The sequence below is a fragment of the Oncorhynchus keta genome, unplaced genomic scaffold (genome assembly GCF_023373465.1).
Source record: "Oncorhynchus keta strain PuntledgeMale-10-30-2019 unplaced genomic scaffold, Oket_V2 Un_scaffold_12020_pilon_pilon, whole genome shotgun sequence".
NCBI classification, from domain to species: Eukaryota; Metazoa; Chordata; class Actinopteri; order Salmoniformes; family Salmonidae; genus Oncorhynchus; species Oncorhynchus keta.
Window position 1 is genome coordinate 89,942 of NW_026290764.1, and position 13,777 is coordinate 103,718.

General features: G+C 46.3%; 1 protein-coding gene across 7 annotated transcripts in view; it reads left to right on the top strand.

The window, feature by feature from the left end:
* Positions 1–13,777, top strand: part of LOC118371191 (TOM1-like protein 2) — a 46,263-nt gene that overhangs the window by 28,610 nt on the left and 3,876 nt on the right. For 3 of the 7 annotated variants that reach the window (XM_052513470.1, XM_052513466.1, XM_052513467.1), the window contains exons 8-14: positions 3,188–3,321; positions 3,652–3,694; positions 4,764–4,971; positions 6,376–6,493; positions 6,863–6,941; positions 8,043–8,114; positions 13,208–13,267. In XM_052513470.1, coding sequence (XP_052369430.1) covers positions 3,188–3,321; positions 3,652–3,694; positions 4,764–4,971; positions 6,376–6,493; positions 6,863–6,941; positions 8,043–8,114; positions 13,208–13,267 — 714 coding nt within the window. The remainder of the gene's footprint in view (positions 1–3,187; positions 3,322–3,651; positions 3,695–4,763; positions 4,972–6,375; positions 6,494–6,862; positions 6,942–8,042; positions 8,115–13,207; positions 13,268–13,777) is intronic. The other 4 variants (XM_052513468.1, XM_052513469.1, XM_052513471.1 and 1 more) reach the window with 2 other exon arrangements.

Consider the following 13,777-nt stretch of genomic DNA (forward strand, 5'->3'; position numbering starts at 1 on the left):
GAGTAGTACCACCACTCTAGGGGAGTAGTACCACCACTCTAGGGGGAGTAGTACCACCACTCTAGGGGAGTAGTACCACCACTCTAGGGGAGTAGTACCACCACTCTAGGGGAGTTGTACCACCACTCTAGGGAAGTAGTACCACCACTCTAGGGGAGTAGTACCACCACTCTAGGGGAGTAGTATCACCATAGTACCACTCTTGGGGGAGTAGTACCACCATAGTACCACCGCTCTAGTGGGAGTAGTACCACAATAGTACCACCGCTCTAGGGGAGTAGTACCACCGCTCTAGGGGAGTAGTACCACCACTCTAGGGGAGTAGTACCACCACTCTAGGGAAGTAGTACCACCACTCTGGGGAAGTAGTACCACCACTCTAGGGAAGTAGTACCACCACTCTAGGGGAGTAGTATCACCATAGTACCACTCTAGGGGAGTAGTACCACAATAGTACCACCGCTCTAGGGGGAGTAGTACCACCGCTCTAGGGGAGTAGTATCACCATAGTACCACCGCTCTAGGGGAGTAGTATCACCATAGTACCACCGCTCTAGGGGGAGTAGTACCACCACTCTAGGGGGAGTAGTATCACCATAGTACCACTCTTGGGGAGTAGTACCACCATAGTACCACCGCTCTAGGGGAGTAGTATCACCATAGTACCACTCTTGGGGGAGTAGTACCACCATAGTACCACCGCTCTAGGGGGAGTAGTACCACCGCTCTAGGGGGAGTAGTACCACCATAGTACCACCGCTCTAGGGGAGTAGTATCACCATAGTACCACTCTTGGGGGAGTAGTACCACCATAGTACCACCGCTCTGGGGAGTAGTACCACCGCTCTAGGGGAGTAGTACCACTGCTCTAGGGGGAGTAGTACCACTGCTCTAGGGGAGTAGTACCACTGCTCTAGGGGAGTAGTACCACTGCTCTAGGGGAGTAGTACCACCGCTCTAGGGGGAGTAGTACCACCACTCTAGGGGGAGTAGTATCACCATAGTACCACTCTTGGGGGAGTAGTATCACCATAGTACCACCGCTCTAGGGGGAGTAGTTCCACCACTCTTGGGGGAGTAGTACCGCCATAGTACCACCGCTCTAGGGGGAGTAGTATCACCATAGTACCACCGCTCTAGGGGGAGTAGTTCCACCACTCTAGGGGTGAGGAGAGGGGAACAACAAATATTCCTGTACTTGCTTAAGTGACAGTTGGTGTAGGATGAAGTTGTCCCTAGATGCTGATCTTGTTAAAAGTAACGTTTTTTTTAAAGAGCAGCAGCAAAATAACAATAGCGAGACTATATACAGGGGGGTACTGGTACAGAGTCCATGTGTGGGGGCACCAGTTAGTTGAGGTACTGTGTACATGTAGGTAGAGTTATTACAGTGACTTTGCATAGATGATAACAAAAGAGTAGCAGCGGTGTAAAAGAGGGGGAGGGGCAACGCAAATAGTCTGTGAAGCCATTTGATTTGCTGTTCAGGAGTCTTATGGCTTGGGGGGGATAGAAGCTGTTTAGAAGCCTCTTGGACCTAGACTTGGTCCTCCGATACCACTTGCCTTGCGTTAGCAGAGAGAATAGTCTATGACTAGCGTGGCTGGAGTCTTTGACAATTTTTAGGGCCTTCCTCTGACACCTCCTGATTTTGAGGTCCTGGATGGCAGGGAGCTTGGTCCCAGTGATGCTCTGGGCCGTTCGCACTACCCTCTGTAGTGCTTTGCGATCAGTTGCAGTTGCCATACCAGGCAGTGACTGAGGGTGTGATGGATAGGTAGTTGAATCAGGTGACCTTTCCACTGTTTTATGAGGTGACTTTAGGTAATACAGTTAAACTGTGATTCAATAAATGAAATGTAGGTGTTGTGATTTCTCTTACTAAGTAACACAACTGAGTCTAATGATGGACATGTATGGCTACCTGCTGGCTAGAGACCCATTTTAGAGAATTCTAGTCATCCACCTACTGAGAGACAGACTCACCTTTCCATCAGTGATGCCCTATCCTCACCTTGTCTGTCTCCTCACCCTGTGTGTTTGTGTGTGTAGGAGCTGAACAGGACGTGCAGGGCCATGCTGTCTGTCTCCTCACCCTGTGTGTGTTTGTGTGTGTAGGAGCTGAACAGGACGTGCAGGGCCATGCTGTCTGTCTCCTCACCCTGTGTGTGTGTGTAGGAGCTGAACAGGACGTGCAGGGCCATGCTGTCTGTCTCCTCACCCTGTTTGTGTGTGTAGGAGCTGAACAGGACGTGCAGGGCCATGCTGTCTGTCTCCTCACCCTGTGTGTGTGTTGTGTGTGTAGGAGCTGAACAGGACGTGCAGGGCCATGCTGTCTGTCTCCTCACCCTGTGTGTGTGTGTGTGTGTGTGTGTGTGTGTGTAGGAGCTGAACAGGACGTGCAGGACCATGCTGTCTGTCTCCTCACCCAGGACGTGCAGGGCCATGCTGTCTGTCTCCTCACCCTGTAGGAGCTGAACAGGACGTGCAGGGCCATGCTGTCTGTCTCCTCACCCTGTGTGTGTTTGTGTGTGTGTGTTGGAGCTGAACAGGACGTGCAGGACCATGCTGTCTGTCTCCTCACCCTGTGTGTGTGTGTGTAGGAGCTGTGTGTGTGTGTGTGTGTGTGTGTGTGTGTGTGTGTGTGTGTGTGTGTGCAGGGCCATGTGTGTGTGTGTGTGTTGAAGCTGAACAGGACGTGCAGGGCCATGCTGTCTGTCTCCTCACCCTGTGTGTGTGTGGTGTAGGAGCTGAACAGGACGTGCAGGACCATGCTGTCTGTCTCCTCACCCTGTGTATGTGTAGGAGCTGAACAGGACGTGCAGGGCCATGCTGTCTGTCTCCTCACCCTGTGTATGTGTAGGAGCTGAACAGGACGTGCAGGGCCATGCTGTCTGTCTCCTCACCCTGTGTGTGTGTGTGTGTGTATGTGTAGGAGCTGAACAGGACGTGCAGGGCCATGCTGTCTGTCTCCTCACCCTGTGTGTGTGTGTAGGAGCTGAACAGGACGTGCAGGACCATGCTGTCCGTCTCCTCACCCTGTGTGTGTTTGTGTGTGTAGGAGCTGAACAGGACGTGCAGGGCCATGCTGTCTGTCTCCTCACCCAGTGTGTGTGTGTAGGAGCTGAACAGGACGTGCAGGGCCATGCTGTCTGTCTCCTCACCCAGTGTGTGTGTGTGTGTGTAGGAGCTGAACAGGACGTGCAGGACCATGCAGCAGCGGGTGGTGGAGCTGATCTCCCGGGTCTCCAACGAGGAGGTGACAGAGGAGCTGCTGCACGTCAACGACGACCTCAACAACATCTTCCTACGATACGAGAGGTAACACACACACACACACACACACACACGTACTTGACTTCATAGGCTTACAGCTACACAAAGTCCACTGGTGAACAAGGATATCTGCTGTGACATGATGTTGCATGTGGAGCACATTTTTTCAGCAGGCCCTACAAGAACACAGTTAATCATCTTGGGCCCTGGGGGACGTGTCTGAAGCATACACTTCTATTGAAGATTCCATGGTCTCAAAAAGTCCAAGCGTTCCTTTCATGTTGTTTTATAGATGACAGAAATATAAATGTATGATTGATGCCAGTGCCCCCGTGTTCTTTACATGGAACTCTGAGGACTTGTGGTGTGTTGCAGGTATGAGAGGTACCGGTTGGGTAGAGCGGCTCAGAATAACGGGGTGAGTTATCACACTGATCTATACATCTATGAACAACTCAACAGGAGTGGATATTAATGTTACTATCTGTCAGTTTGTTGTGATCAGCACTCTACTCACGCATGCTTACTTTACTCTGACACTCCAACACACACACACACACACACACTCACAGACATCACACGTACACACAGGCACACTGTTGCCATACACACACACACACACACACACACACACACACACACACACAGGCACATTGTTGCCACACACACAATTCCACATTTCCACACTCATCACATACACTGCTGCTACTGTTTATTATCCTGTAGTCTAGTCACTTTACACCTACCGATATATACATATCTATCTCAATTACCTCGTACCCCTGCCCATCAGATTGGTACTGGTAGCCCATGTATGTAGCCAAGCTACCATTACTCATTGTGTATTTATTCCTCGTGCTACAGTTTTGGTATATTAATAATTTTTTTGTTATATTATACTAAGAATTTGTTATTGTATTCTGTGTTGTTTGGAAGGTAAGTAAGCATTTCACTGTTAGTCTCCAACTGTTATTTACGAAGCATGTGACAAATTACATTTGATTTGATTGTGTTATTTGTTTCAGTCCATTCTCAATATATTTTCTGAAATGCGATATGATTTAGATTTGTCAATGTTTGTGGCTAATTTGTTGCATGTGTATAGCAGTTTATGTCTCTGTATGTTTCTCTGTTTCTCTGTGTCGTGGTCAGCTAATGGAGGCAAGTATGGCAGCACTCCATTCTATCCCAGCTCTGTCTTGAGATGAATAGAGTCAATGAGGAGAATGTTGAAACATGTCTTACTACTGTAATGTATGGACCTTCTTATTGGACCATGTTCACATGGAACCTTTTATATAGTGGTGGTGTTCCAGAGAACTAGAATATTCTCTCCCTCTCCCTCGTAAAGCCCTCTGATGTCCGTAGTCTAACGTAGAGGACAGTGATGTGTTGGACTAGTAGGCATCTCCATTACCTCCTCTGTTAATTTTCTCTACAGGAGCCACCGCTGTGTGTGTTGACTGTGTTCTGTTGTCTTCCTCCAGATGCTGAGTGAAGCCACAGAGGACAACCTGATAGACCTAACGCCAGGCTCGCCCGCTGTGGTCAGCCTCCGAGCCACCTCCACACCCCCGTCCAGCATCCCCCCTGTGACCTCCCCTAGGGCTGGGGCTACAGCCTCCCCTGCCCGGACCCTGAGCCAAGACCCTACCTCTGGTCCCTCAACTCTGTCCACTCAGCTCGCCGGCCTGGGTAAGGATGGGCAATGGTTCAATAGGAACGCAAATGATACTCTGTGTACTATATACAAATGCACTAGATGCTAGGTACGCTATACTGTAATGATGCATAGCCCATAGCAAGCAACACACTGCCCATGTGCACACACACACACACACACACACACACACACACACACAAGGGCAGTGGAGTGTAAGAAGGTTTCTAATCAGAGCTCTAATGGGAAATAAGCCCTGCTCTATAAGTCTCTGTAAATGACTTGCCTGTTAGCCTAAATGATGTTGCTGCACTCCGTGGCACTATGCTTTGGCTGAGGCCTGAGACAGAGAAAGAGGGAGAATATGGGAGAATATGCTCCTTTGCGCAACAGCGCTTGCGTCTCAAATGGCCCCCTATTGCCTATATAGTGCACTACTTTTGACCAGAACCCAGGATGATGACAGGTGCAGGATGATGACTGTCATTGATTCTAGAGGACTGGTGCAGGATGATGACTGTCATTGATTCTAGAGGACTGGGGCGGGATGATGACTGTCATTGATTCTAGAGGACTGGTGCAGGATTATTACTGTCATTGATTCTAGAGGACTGGTGCAGGATTATTACTGTCATTGATTCTAGAGGAATGGTGCGGGATGATGACTGTCATTGATTCTAGAGGACTGGCGCGGGATGATGACTGTCATTGATTCTAGAGGACTGGCGCGAGATGATGACTGTCATTGATTCTAGAGGACTGGTGCAGGATGATGACTGTCATTGATTCTAGAGAACTGGTGCGGGATGATGACTGTCATTGATTCTAGAGGACTGGTGCGGGATGATGACTGTTATTGATTCTAGAGGACTGGCGCGGGATGATGACTGTCATTGATTCTAGAGGACTGGTGCAGGATTATTACTGTCATTGATTCTAGAGGAATGGTGCGGGATGATGACTGTCATTGATTCTAGAGGACTGGCGCGAGATGATGACTGTCATTGATTCTAGAGGACTGGCGCGAGATGATGACTGTCAGATGATGACTGTCATTGATTCTAGAGGACTGGCGCGGGATGATGACTGTCATTGATTCTAGAGGACTGGTGCGGGATGATGACTGTCATTGATTCTAGAGAACTGGTGCGGGATGATGACTGTCATTGATTCTAGAGGACTGGTGCGGGATGATGACTGTTATTGATTCTAGAGGACTGGCGCGGGATGATGACTGTCATTGATTCTAGAGGACTGGTGCGGGATGATGACTGTCATTGTGTCATTTTGATCTCATCTACTTATTTTTCTTTCTTCCCCACACCCCCCTTTACACACTCTCAACTCTTCCTTTCTTTTCTCTCCTCTGCCCCTCTCTCTCTCTCTGTGCGTCCCTGCCTCTCTCTCTTTGCCCCCCCCCCCCCCTCTCTCTCTCTCAGATGTGGGTGGGGTTAGTGTCAGTGGTACCCTGTCCTCTCTGTCGGGCCAAAACCCTGGAGACGACTTTGACATGTTTGCTCAGACCAGGACCAGCTCTCTGGCAGATCAACGCAAAAAGTATGGCTTCCTCAAACTCAGCTCTCCCCTTGGCTTCTAGAACCCTGTTACTATGGATTTGCAGCTTTGATCCTGTCGGACTCGGACTGCTGTGTGTGCAGGCTTTTGGTCACAGTCCCGCAATGGCACACCTGATGAATAAAATCTATTTATCAGTCTTCTAGTTAGACTAACATCAATGTAATCTGGTGTGTTAGAACTGGGCTGGAACAAAAGCCTGCAATATGCTGTCCCCCAGGACCAGAGTTGTGAATGTGGTGATGTCCATTCCTGTTCTAGAGCCACTCTCATCCTTCCAGAACCATCTCCATGCCACATAGTGGGACGGCCTCTAACGTGTTCTCTCTGTCTGTGTGTGTGTGTTGTCAGTGTGAAGTACGAGGACCCTCGAGCCCTGGGTGGGCTTGCCTCAGCTCTGGACGTCAGACAACAGAACGCCACTGGAGGGGTGAGTGCACCAAAGCATGCTGGAGGATGCAGTTTAGATTCACATCCCACCACAATGAAGTGTAGAGTGTGGTTGACGTGCTGTTAAAATGGCTGATAAGGTTAATCTCTCAGCTCATGGTCTTCTCTCTGCATGTGATGGCCTGTAGTGTGATGTTAGTTGACCTCTGCTCTCTGTACCACTAATGGCACCCTATTCCCTATATAGTGCCCTGGTCAAAAGGTAGTGAACTATATAGGGAATAGGTTGCCATTTGGGACACAGGCCTCTGACTTTCCAGGAGTAATACCAGATGAATACAGTAGTAGACCATGGCTAGCCAGTTCTGTATGGTGAACTACACTGTTGGAGTAACAAGCACATACTACCACATGGCTTGTAGTCTAGTATAACTAGGTATTCTAAAGAGCTACATGTAATACTCTCTCTAGACATTTTAAACTATAAACTCTCATTACTTGGTCATTCTGTCATTCCTCAGTAGTGTTTGGTGTTGTTTTTTCCTCTTGTCTTGGACATTGCTCTCTGTAAGACAGTATTTTGTCACGTTATGGGTGTCAAAGGTCATAGGAAACCATGCTATTGAATTCCACTTTTTGCATGTCACCTTTTCTCCTTCAAATTGTCAAAACTCTTGTATTTATTTTTTTCATTCCACTTCTTGTACCACAGTCAGTCAGTACTAACAAGTTACTTTGTAATCAGGTTCTACACCTGTAAGGCCAGACATAAAGTATTATGAAATCTAAACTCTCTCACATACACACCGATTACACAAACTGATTACACACACTCTTCACCCTCCAGTGCCAGTTGAGATTGCCTCAGATGGAATGTATCTGCCAGTCTGGGGCTTAGTGATCAGCTGAGGGTTCAAACTATCCTTATTTTCTTCCTCCTTTCCCCATGCGTTCACCTTTTAATTGGAAGGATTCTGGTATTTTCCTCTCGTTTGTTCCCCCCATCCTTTCCTCTCCCTATATCTTCTTCAGTCTAGGGTGTTGCATTGCATTTGATTTCTCTGTTTCCTCTCTGTGCTCTGTTGCTCTGGTCTGGGGCTTCCTCTATCTTGTGTAAGGTGTTGTTCTGTTGTTGATTCAGCTGAGGGTCATAGGGGATGATAACCCAGAGTTGGAGCTGCCCATAGACAGCTGGCTTATTACCCAAGGAATGGTGAGGACTCCATCCTCAGTGTCCTCCCCCTATGTCCAATCACCCCATCATCCATATCCCCCTACACCGCTGGCACCCTCATCACCCCCCCCCATCCATCCCCCTGACAATCCATATCCCAGCCCTGCTAAACTAGCTAGCGCCAACAGTAGAATGGAGACACGTTAGAAAAAGCCAGACGACTCTTCCAATTGTACAATACCCACACAATGATGAATAAGTAAGCTGTTAGAATCTTAATTTGTCCTTGTGTGCTCTGAAAGGAATCTAAACTCCTAGGACCTCTGAGCTGGTGAATCTGAGTTATGCATATTCTGAATACAAACACACCTACCTACTGTTACAAATGTGGACTCCCTTCACTCTGTCCCTCCTACTGTTGGTCCTGGTCCTCTCATCCTCCCTTCATGGATGACGTGAAAGGTCTGCTTGGTCCCCAGGGCCAGGTGTGGGTTTTCATCAGTCACAAACCGTTAATGTCTAACAGTCACACTAAACCCAGGAGAGGTACAGATACTTTACTGCTGCACAACAGGTGTTATGTTGCCATGGCTGTTGACATTGTAGAAATATAATCACTGGAACGGGAATCCCCATTCAAGTCAGTCGGTCTAGAATGGATAGACCGGCGGACATTTTAAAAGGGATTCTATTTCTATGGTTGACATCAGATTTGTTGTCAACAGTATCATTATTGCTGATTCGACCTGGTTCAAACGTCTGTGTAGCGATAAGTATCATCATCTCTGCATTGTCAAGCTAACGGTCTATAGATACATTTTTATTGAACTACACTGAACAAAAATATAAACGCAACATGCAACAATTGCAGATGTTACTGAGTTACAGTTCATATGAGGAAATTAGTCCACTGAAATAAATACATTAGGCCCTAATCCATGGATTTCACATGACTGGGAATACAGATATGCATCTGTTGGTCACAGATACCTTTTTTAAAAATGGGCCTCAGGATCTCTTCACAGTATTTCTGTGCATTCAAATTACCATCGATAAAATGCAATTGTGTTCGTTGTCTGTAGCTTATGCCTGCCCATACAATAACCCCACCGCCACCATGGGGCACTCTGTTCACAACGTTGACATCAGCAAACCACTCGTCCACACAACGCCATACACGTGGTCTGCGATTGTGAGGCCGGTTGGACGTACTGCCAAATTCTCTAGTAAGACATTAAGGTGGCTTATGGTAAAGAAATTAACATACAATTCTCTGGCAAAAGTTCTGGTGGACATTCCTGCAGTCAAGCATGCCACTTGCATGATCCCTCAACCTGAGACTTCTGTGGCATTGTGTTGTATGACAAAACTGCACATTTTAGAGTGGCCATTTATTGTTCCCAGCACAAGGCGCACCTGTGTAATGATCATGCCGTGTAATCAGCTTGGGACCAACATATGGGACAAACAATTGACATGTTGTGTTTATATTTTTGTTCAGTGGAGATAATATACTATACATATTTAAAGACAACTAGCATAGAAGTCCTGTTTTAACACTGGAACACTAGTGCATTAACCCATTTAACATATTAAACCCATTAGCTACAATACGGTTGATGATCTGACACATTGGTTGCTGTTGTGATTGGTATAAAACTGTTCAATATTATACCATACTTTATTTATTTTAATTATGGTCCTTCTATGTCAACCCTGTTGACCATGGTGTGTCGACAGCTGCTCGTCGAACATCTCGTTCTGAAATCATGGGCATTATTATGGACTTGGTCCCCCCTTTGCTGCTATAACAGCCTTGACTCTTCTGGGAAGGCTTTCCACTAGATGTTGGAACATTGCTGCAGGGATTTGTTTCCATTCAGCCACAAGCATTAGTGAGATCAGGCACTGATGTCATGCGATTCGGCCTGGCTCTGTCGGCATTTCAATTCATCCCAAATGTGTTCAATGGGGTTTAGGTCAAGGCTCTGTGCAGGCCAGTCAAGTTCTTCTACACCGATCTCGACAAACTATTTCTGTATGGACCTTGCTTTGTGCACGGGGGCATTTTCATTCCAAAACAGTAAAGGGCCTTCCCAAAACTGTTGCCATAAAGTTGGAAGCACAGAATCATATTGTATGCTGTAGTGTTAAGATGTCCCTTTACTGGAACTAAGGGGCCTAGCCCGAACCATGAAAAGCAGCCCCAGAACATTATTCATCCTCCACCAAACTTTACAGTTTGCACTATGCTTTCAGGCAGGTAGCGTTCTCCTGGCATCCACCAAACCCAGATGGTGAAGCGTGATTCACCACTCCAGAGAACGCATTTCCAGAGTCCAATGAGGCGAACTTTACACCACTCCAGCCAACGTTTTGCATTGTGCATGGTGATCTTAGGCTTGTGTGCGGCTGCTAGGCCATGGAAACCCATTTCATTAACCTGACGACAAACAGTTATTGTGCCGACGTTGCTTCCAGAGGCAGTTTGGAACTCGGTAGTGAGTGTTGCAACCGAGGACAGATGATTTTTACGCACTTCAGCACTCGGCGGTCCTGTTCTGTGAGCTTATGTGGCCTACCACTTTACGGCTGAGCTGTTTTTGCTCCTAGACGTTTCCACTTCACAATATCGACACTTACAGTTGACCCGGCATCGCTCTCGAGAGGCAGAAATTTTACACACTGACTTGTTGGAAAGGTGGCATCCTAAGACGGTGCCACGTTGAAAGTCACTGAACTCTTCAGTAAGTCCATTCTACTGCCAATGTTTGTCTGGAGATTGCGTGGCTGTGAGCTTGATTTTATACACCTGTTAGCAATGGGTATGGCTGAAATAGCAGAATCCCACTAATTTGAAGGGATGTACACATACTTCTGTATGTCAACTTTGTTGACCATGCTATGTCAACCCTGTTGGCTTTGCAAAGTTGACTTTGCGTAATGTTCAACAACTGGAATCTGTGAGTAAGTCTTAAAAACAATACATTGTGAAGATGCTGGAAAGGAGTTTAGCTAGCTAGACAGCCAAATCCATATGATCTGACTTTCATGTCATTATGCAGATCACGTGACTCTGTGGGATATCCCTTACAGTAACTCACCCTCTGTTTTACCTTTGAGTGAGTTTTCTATCTACCGCTAGTGACCTAGTGTATGGAGCATCCTACACAACAGTACCTGTTGATGTTTTCCTCGATTCTTTGTTTCAACATCTCTCGTCAAAGTCCCAAAAGAGCGAATAGAATCTTTAAGAGCACGATACGTTTATGTCCTTCTTATATCGGTACACAACAGTGGAATTTGATCTGTTAGATCATCGAGATTCTAAAGACTAGATTGTCAACATGACATCCGTGAATGCAGATGCCTGGTAGCTTGAACATGATCTCTTCTCCATCATAGTGTTCTGCTCTCAACACCACTAGTTTGTGTACTTCTGTGTAACTTCTCAGTATCTCCTTCTCTTGGATCTTTGTGATCGGCAACTAAAAGGAGATTGAAAGAGATCGGATAGGATTCAGTTACATCGTGATATGGATGTTTTAATGAATGGTTCAGGTTAGGATCTGGGGAAGGTGAACTGATCCTAGATCTGTGCATATGGGTATACTTTCACCCAGAACCATTAAACCAGGAGTGTAAGCTGATCCTAGACCTGTGCATATATGCAAATGTTAGGGCAGCCTTCATGACCATTGACCCCTCTCCTATCAGTCCCGATTGCTGGTACTGTACCCTGAGTCACTCCGACCTCCACATGACACACAAACCATGGCATCCACCCTCTCACCTTCTCCTTTCCATTCTCACTATCACTGCATGATGTCATGCAGCCAGCGTTGCTCATGCTCTGTGTGTGCTTGTGTCATTATGACATTAGTCCTCATTCCCAGTCTTCGGTGGTCCCTGTGATTTGCTGGTTGTCCTTCCAATAAATGATTGACTCATGTGAATTTCCTGATCTGCTAATTGACTAATGACCTGGACTAATTAACAGTGTTACATAACTGTAGCTATCAAATCAGCTGGTAGTTTCATGCCTACTCATTAGAACTAACGAGGACAAAATAAATACCTTGGGAGTAGTCTGGGACAAGAGTTTTCCCAGAATCCTGACCATGTGATTTGACCCAGGTAAATCTCTGGGCCCTGGTTATTGTCTATGAACTGGTAATAGCCTATGAACTGGTTACTGCCTATGAACTGGTAATAGCCTATGAACTGGTAATAGCCTATGAACTGGCAATAGCCTATGAACTGGCAATAGCCTATGAACTGGCAATAGCCTATGAACTGGCAATAGCCTATGAACTGGCAATAGCCTATGAACTGGCAATAGCCTATGAACTGGTTACTGCCTATGAACTGGTAATAGCCTATGAACTGGCAATACCCTATGAACTGGCAATACCCTATGAACTGGCAATACCCTATGAACTGGCAATACCCTATGAACTGGCAATACCCTATGAACTGGTAATAGCCTATGAACTGATTAGTGCCTATGAACTGGTAATAGCGTATGAACTGGTAATAGCCTATGAACTGGCAATAGCCTATGAACTGGTAATAGCCTATGAACTGGTAATAGCCTATGAACTGGTAATAGCCTATGAACTGGTAATAGCCTATGAACTGGTAATAGCCTATGAACTGGTAATAGCCTATGAACTGGTTACTGCCTATGAACTGGTAATAGCCTATGAACTGGTTACTGCCTATGAACTGGTAATAGCCTATGAACTGATAATAGCCTATGCCCAGGGACCCAATTCTTCTTATTTATTTTTTCCTGGTCAGATCATGTAGTCAGCTAGAAATCCTGTCCCTATGCATAATAAATCAATGAGTTGAACATGAAAGAGGAACCTGCACACACAGAGACTGTCTGAGGACTACTGCCATGTGTCTGGTGTTCTCTTCCTCTGATCTTGGTTTTGGTTTGATGGCTTTGTTTTTGTTATTTGTCATTTTCCTCTCAGAGCCTCCGGTGAATCTTTTTCTTGTTGTTTTTCTTTTGTTTTTGTCATTTCCTTGTTCTGTTGTGTTGTCTGGTGGGTGTGGCGGTGGGTTTATTATTGTGTGGCTTTGTGCCGTCCGCTGGGTTTGTCCATGGCTTTGCTCCATAGATCCCCGTATCGCAGTCCTCTGTCATGGATGACATAGAGGAGTGGCTCTGTGCTGATGTGGTGAGCTTCTTTACCTTGATTTCTCTCGCTCTCTTCTCTCTCTCCTCTCTTTTCTCTCTCATTTCTTTTTCTTTAGTCACATTTCTATCCATCTCACGTAACCAGGTAGATCACATGTAGTGTTCTAAACTTTAGTTGACCATCTTCCATCCATTCATTATCTGACTAATGGTTTTCCACCAATGATGAGAGTGATATAACTGTGACCTATCTCTCACATGCTACCATAATGCTAATCTAGAGAATCTATTGGAGTGAAGAATAAAACCTGCCTGTCTAAAGATGACATTGGTATTGTATCATATCACATCAGGTGATGCTACAGTGGTTGTCCCTGATGAATGTGAAAGGTACTCACAGGTCCTTAAAGGGATATAGCAGAGTAAACAGGTTCTGAAAAGCTGGATGGACGAGTGGATGGGTCTATTGAAGTATGGTGGAAGCATGGGTCCGTTACAGTGGTGGAAAGTACATGTTCTTGAAGTACCTCAATGTCAGTACAAAAGCACT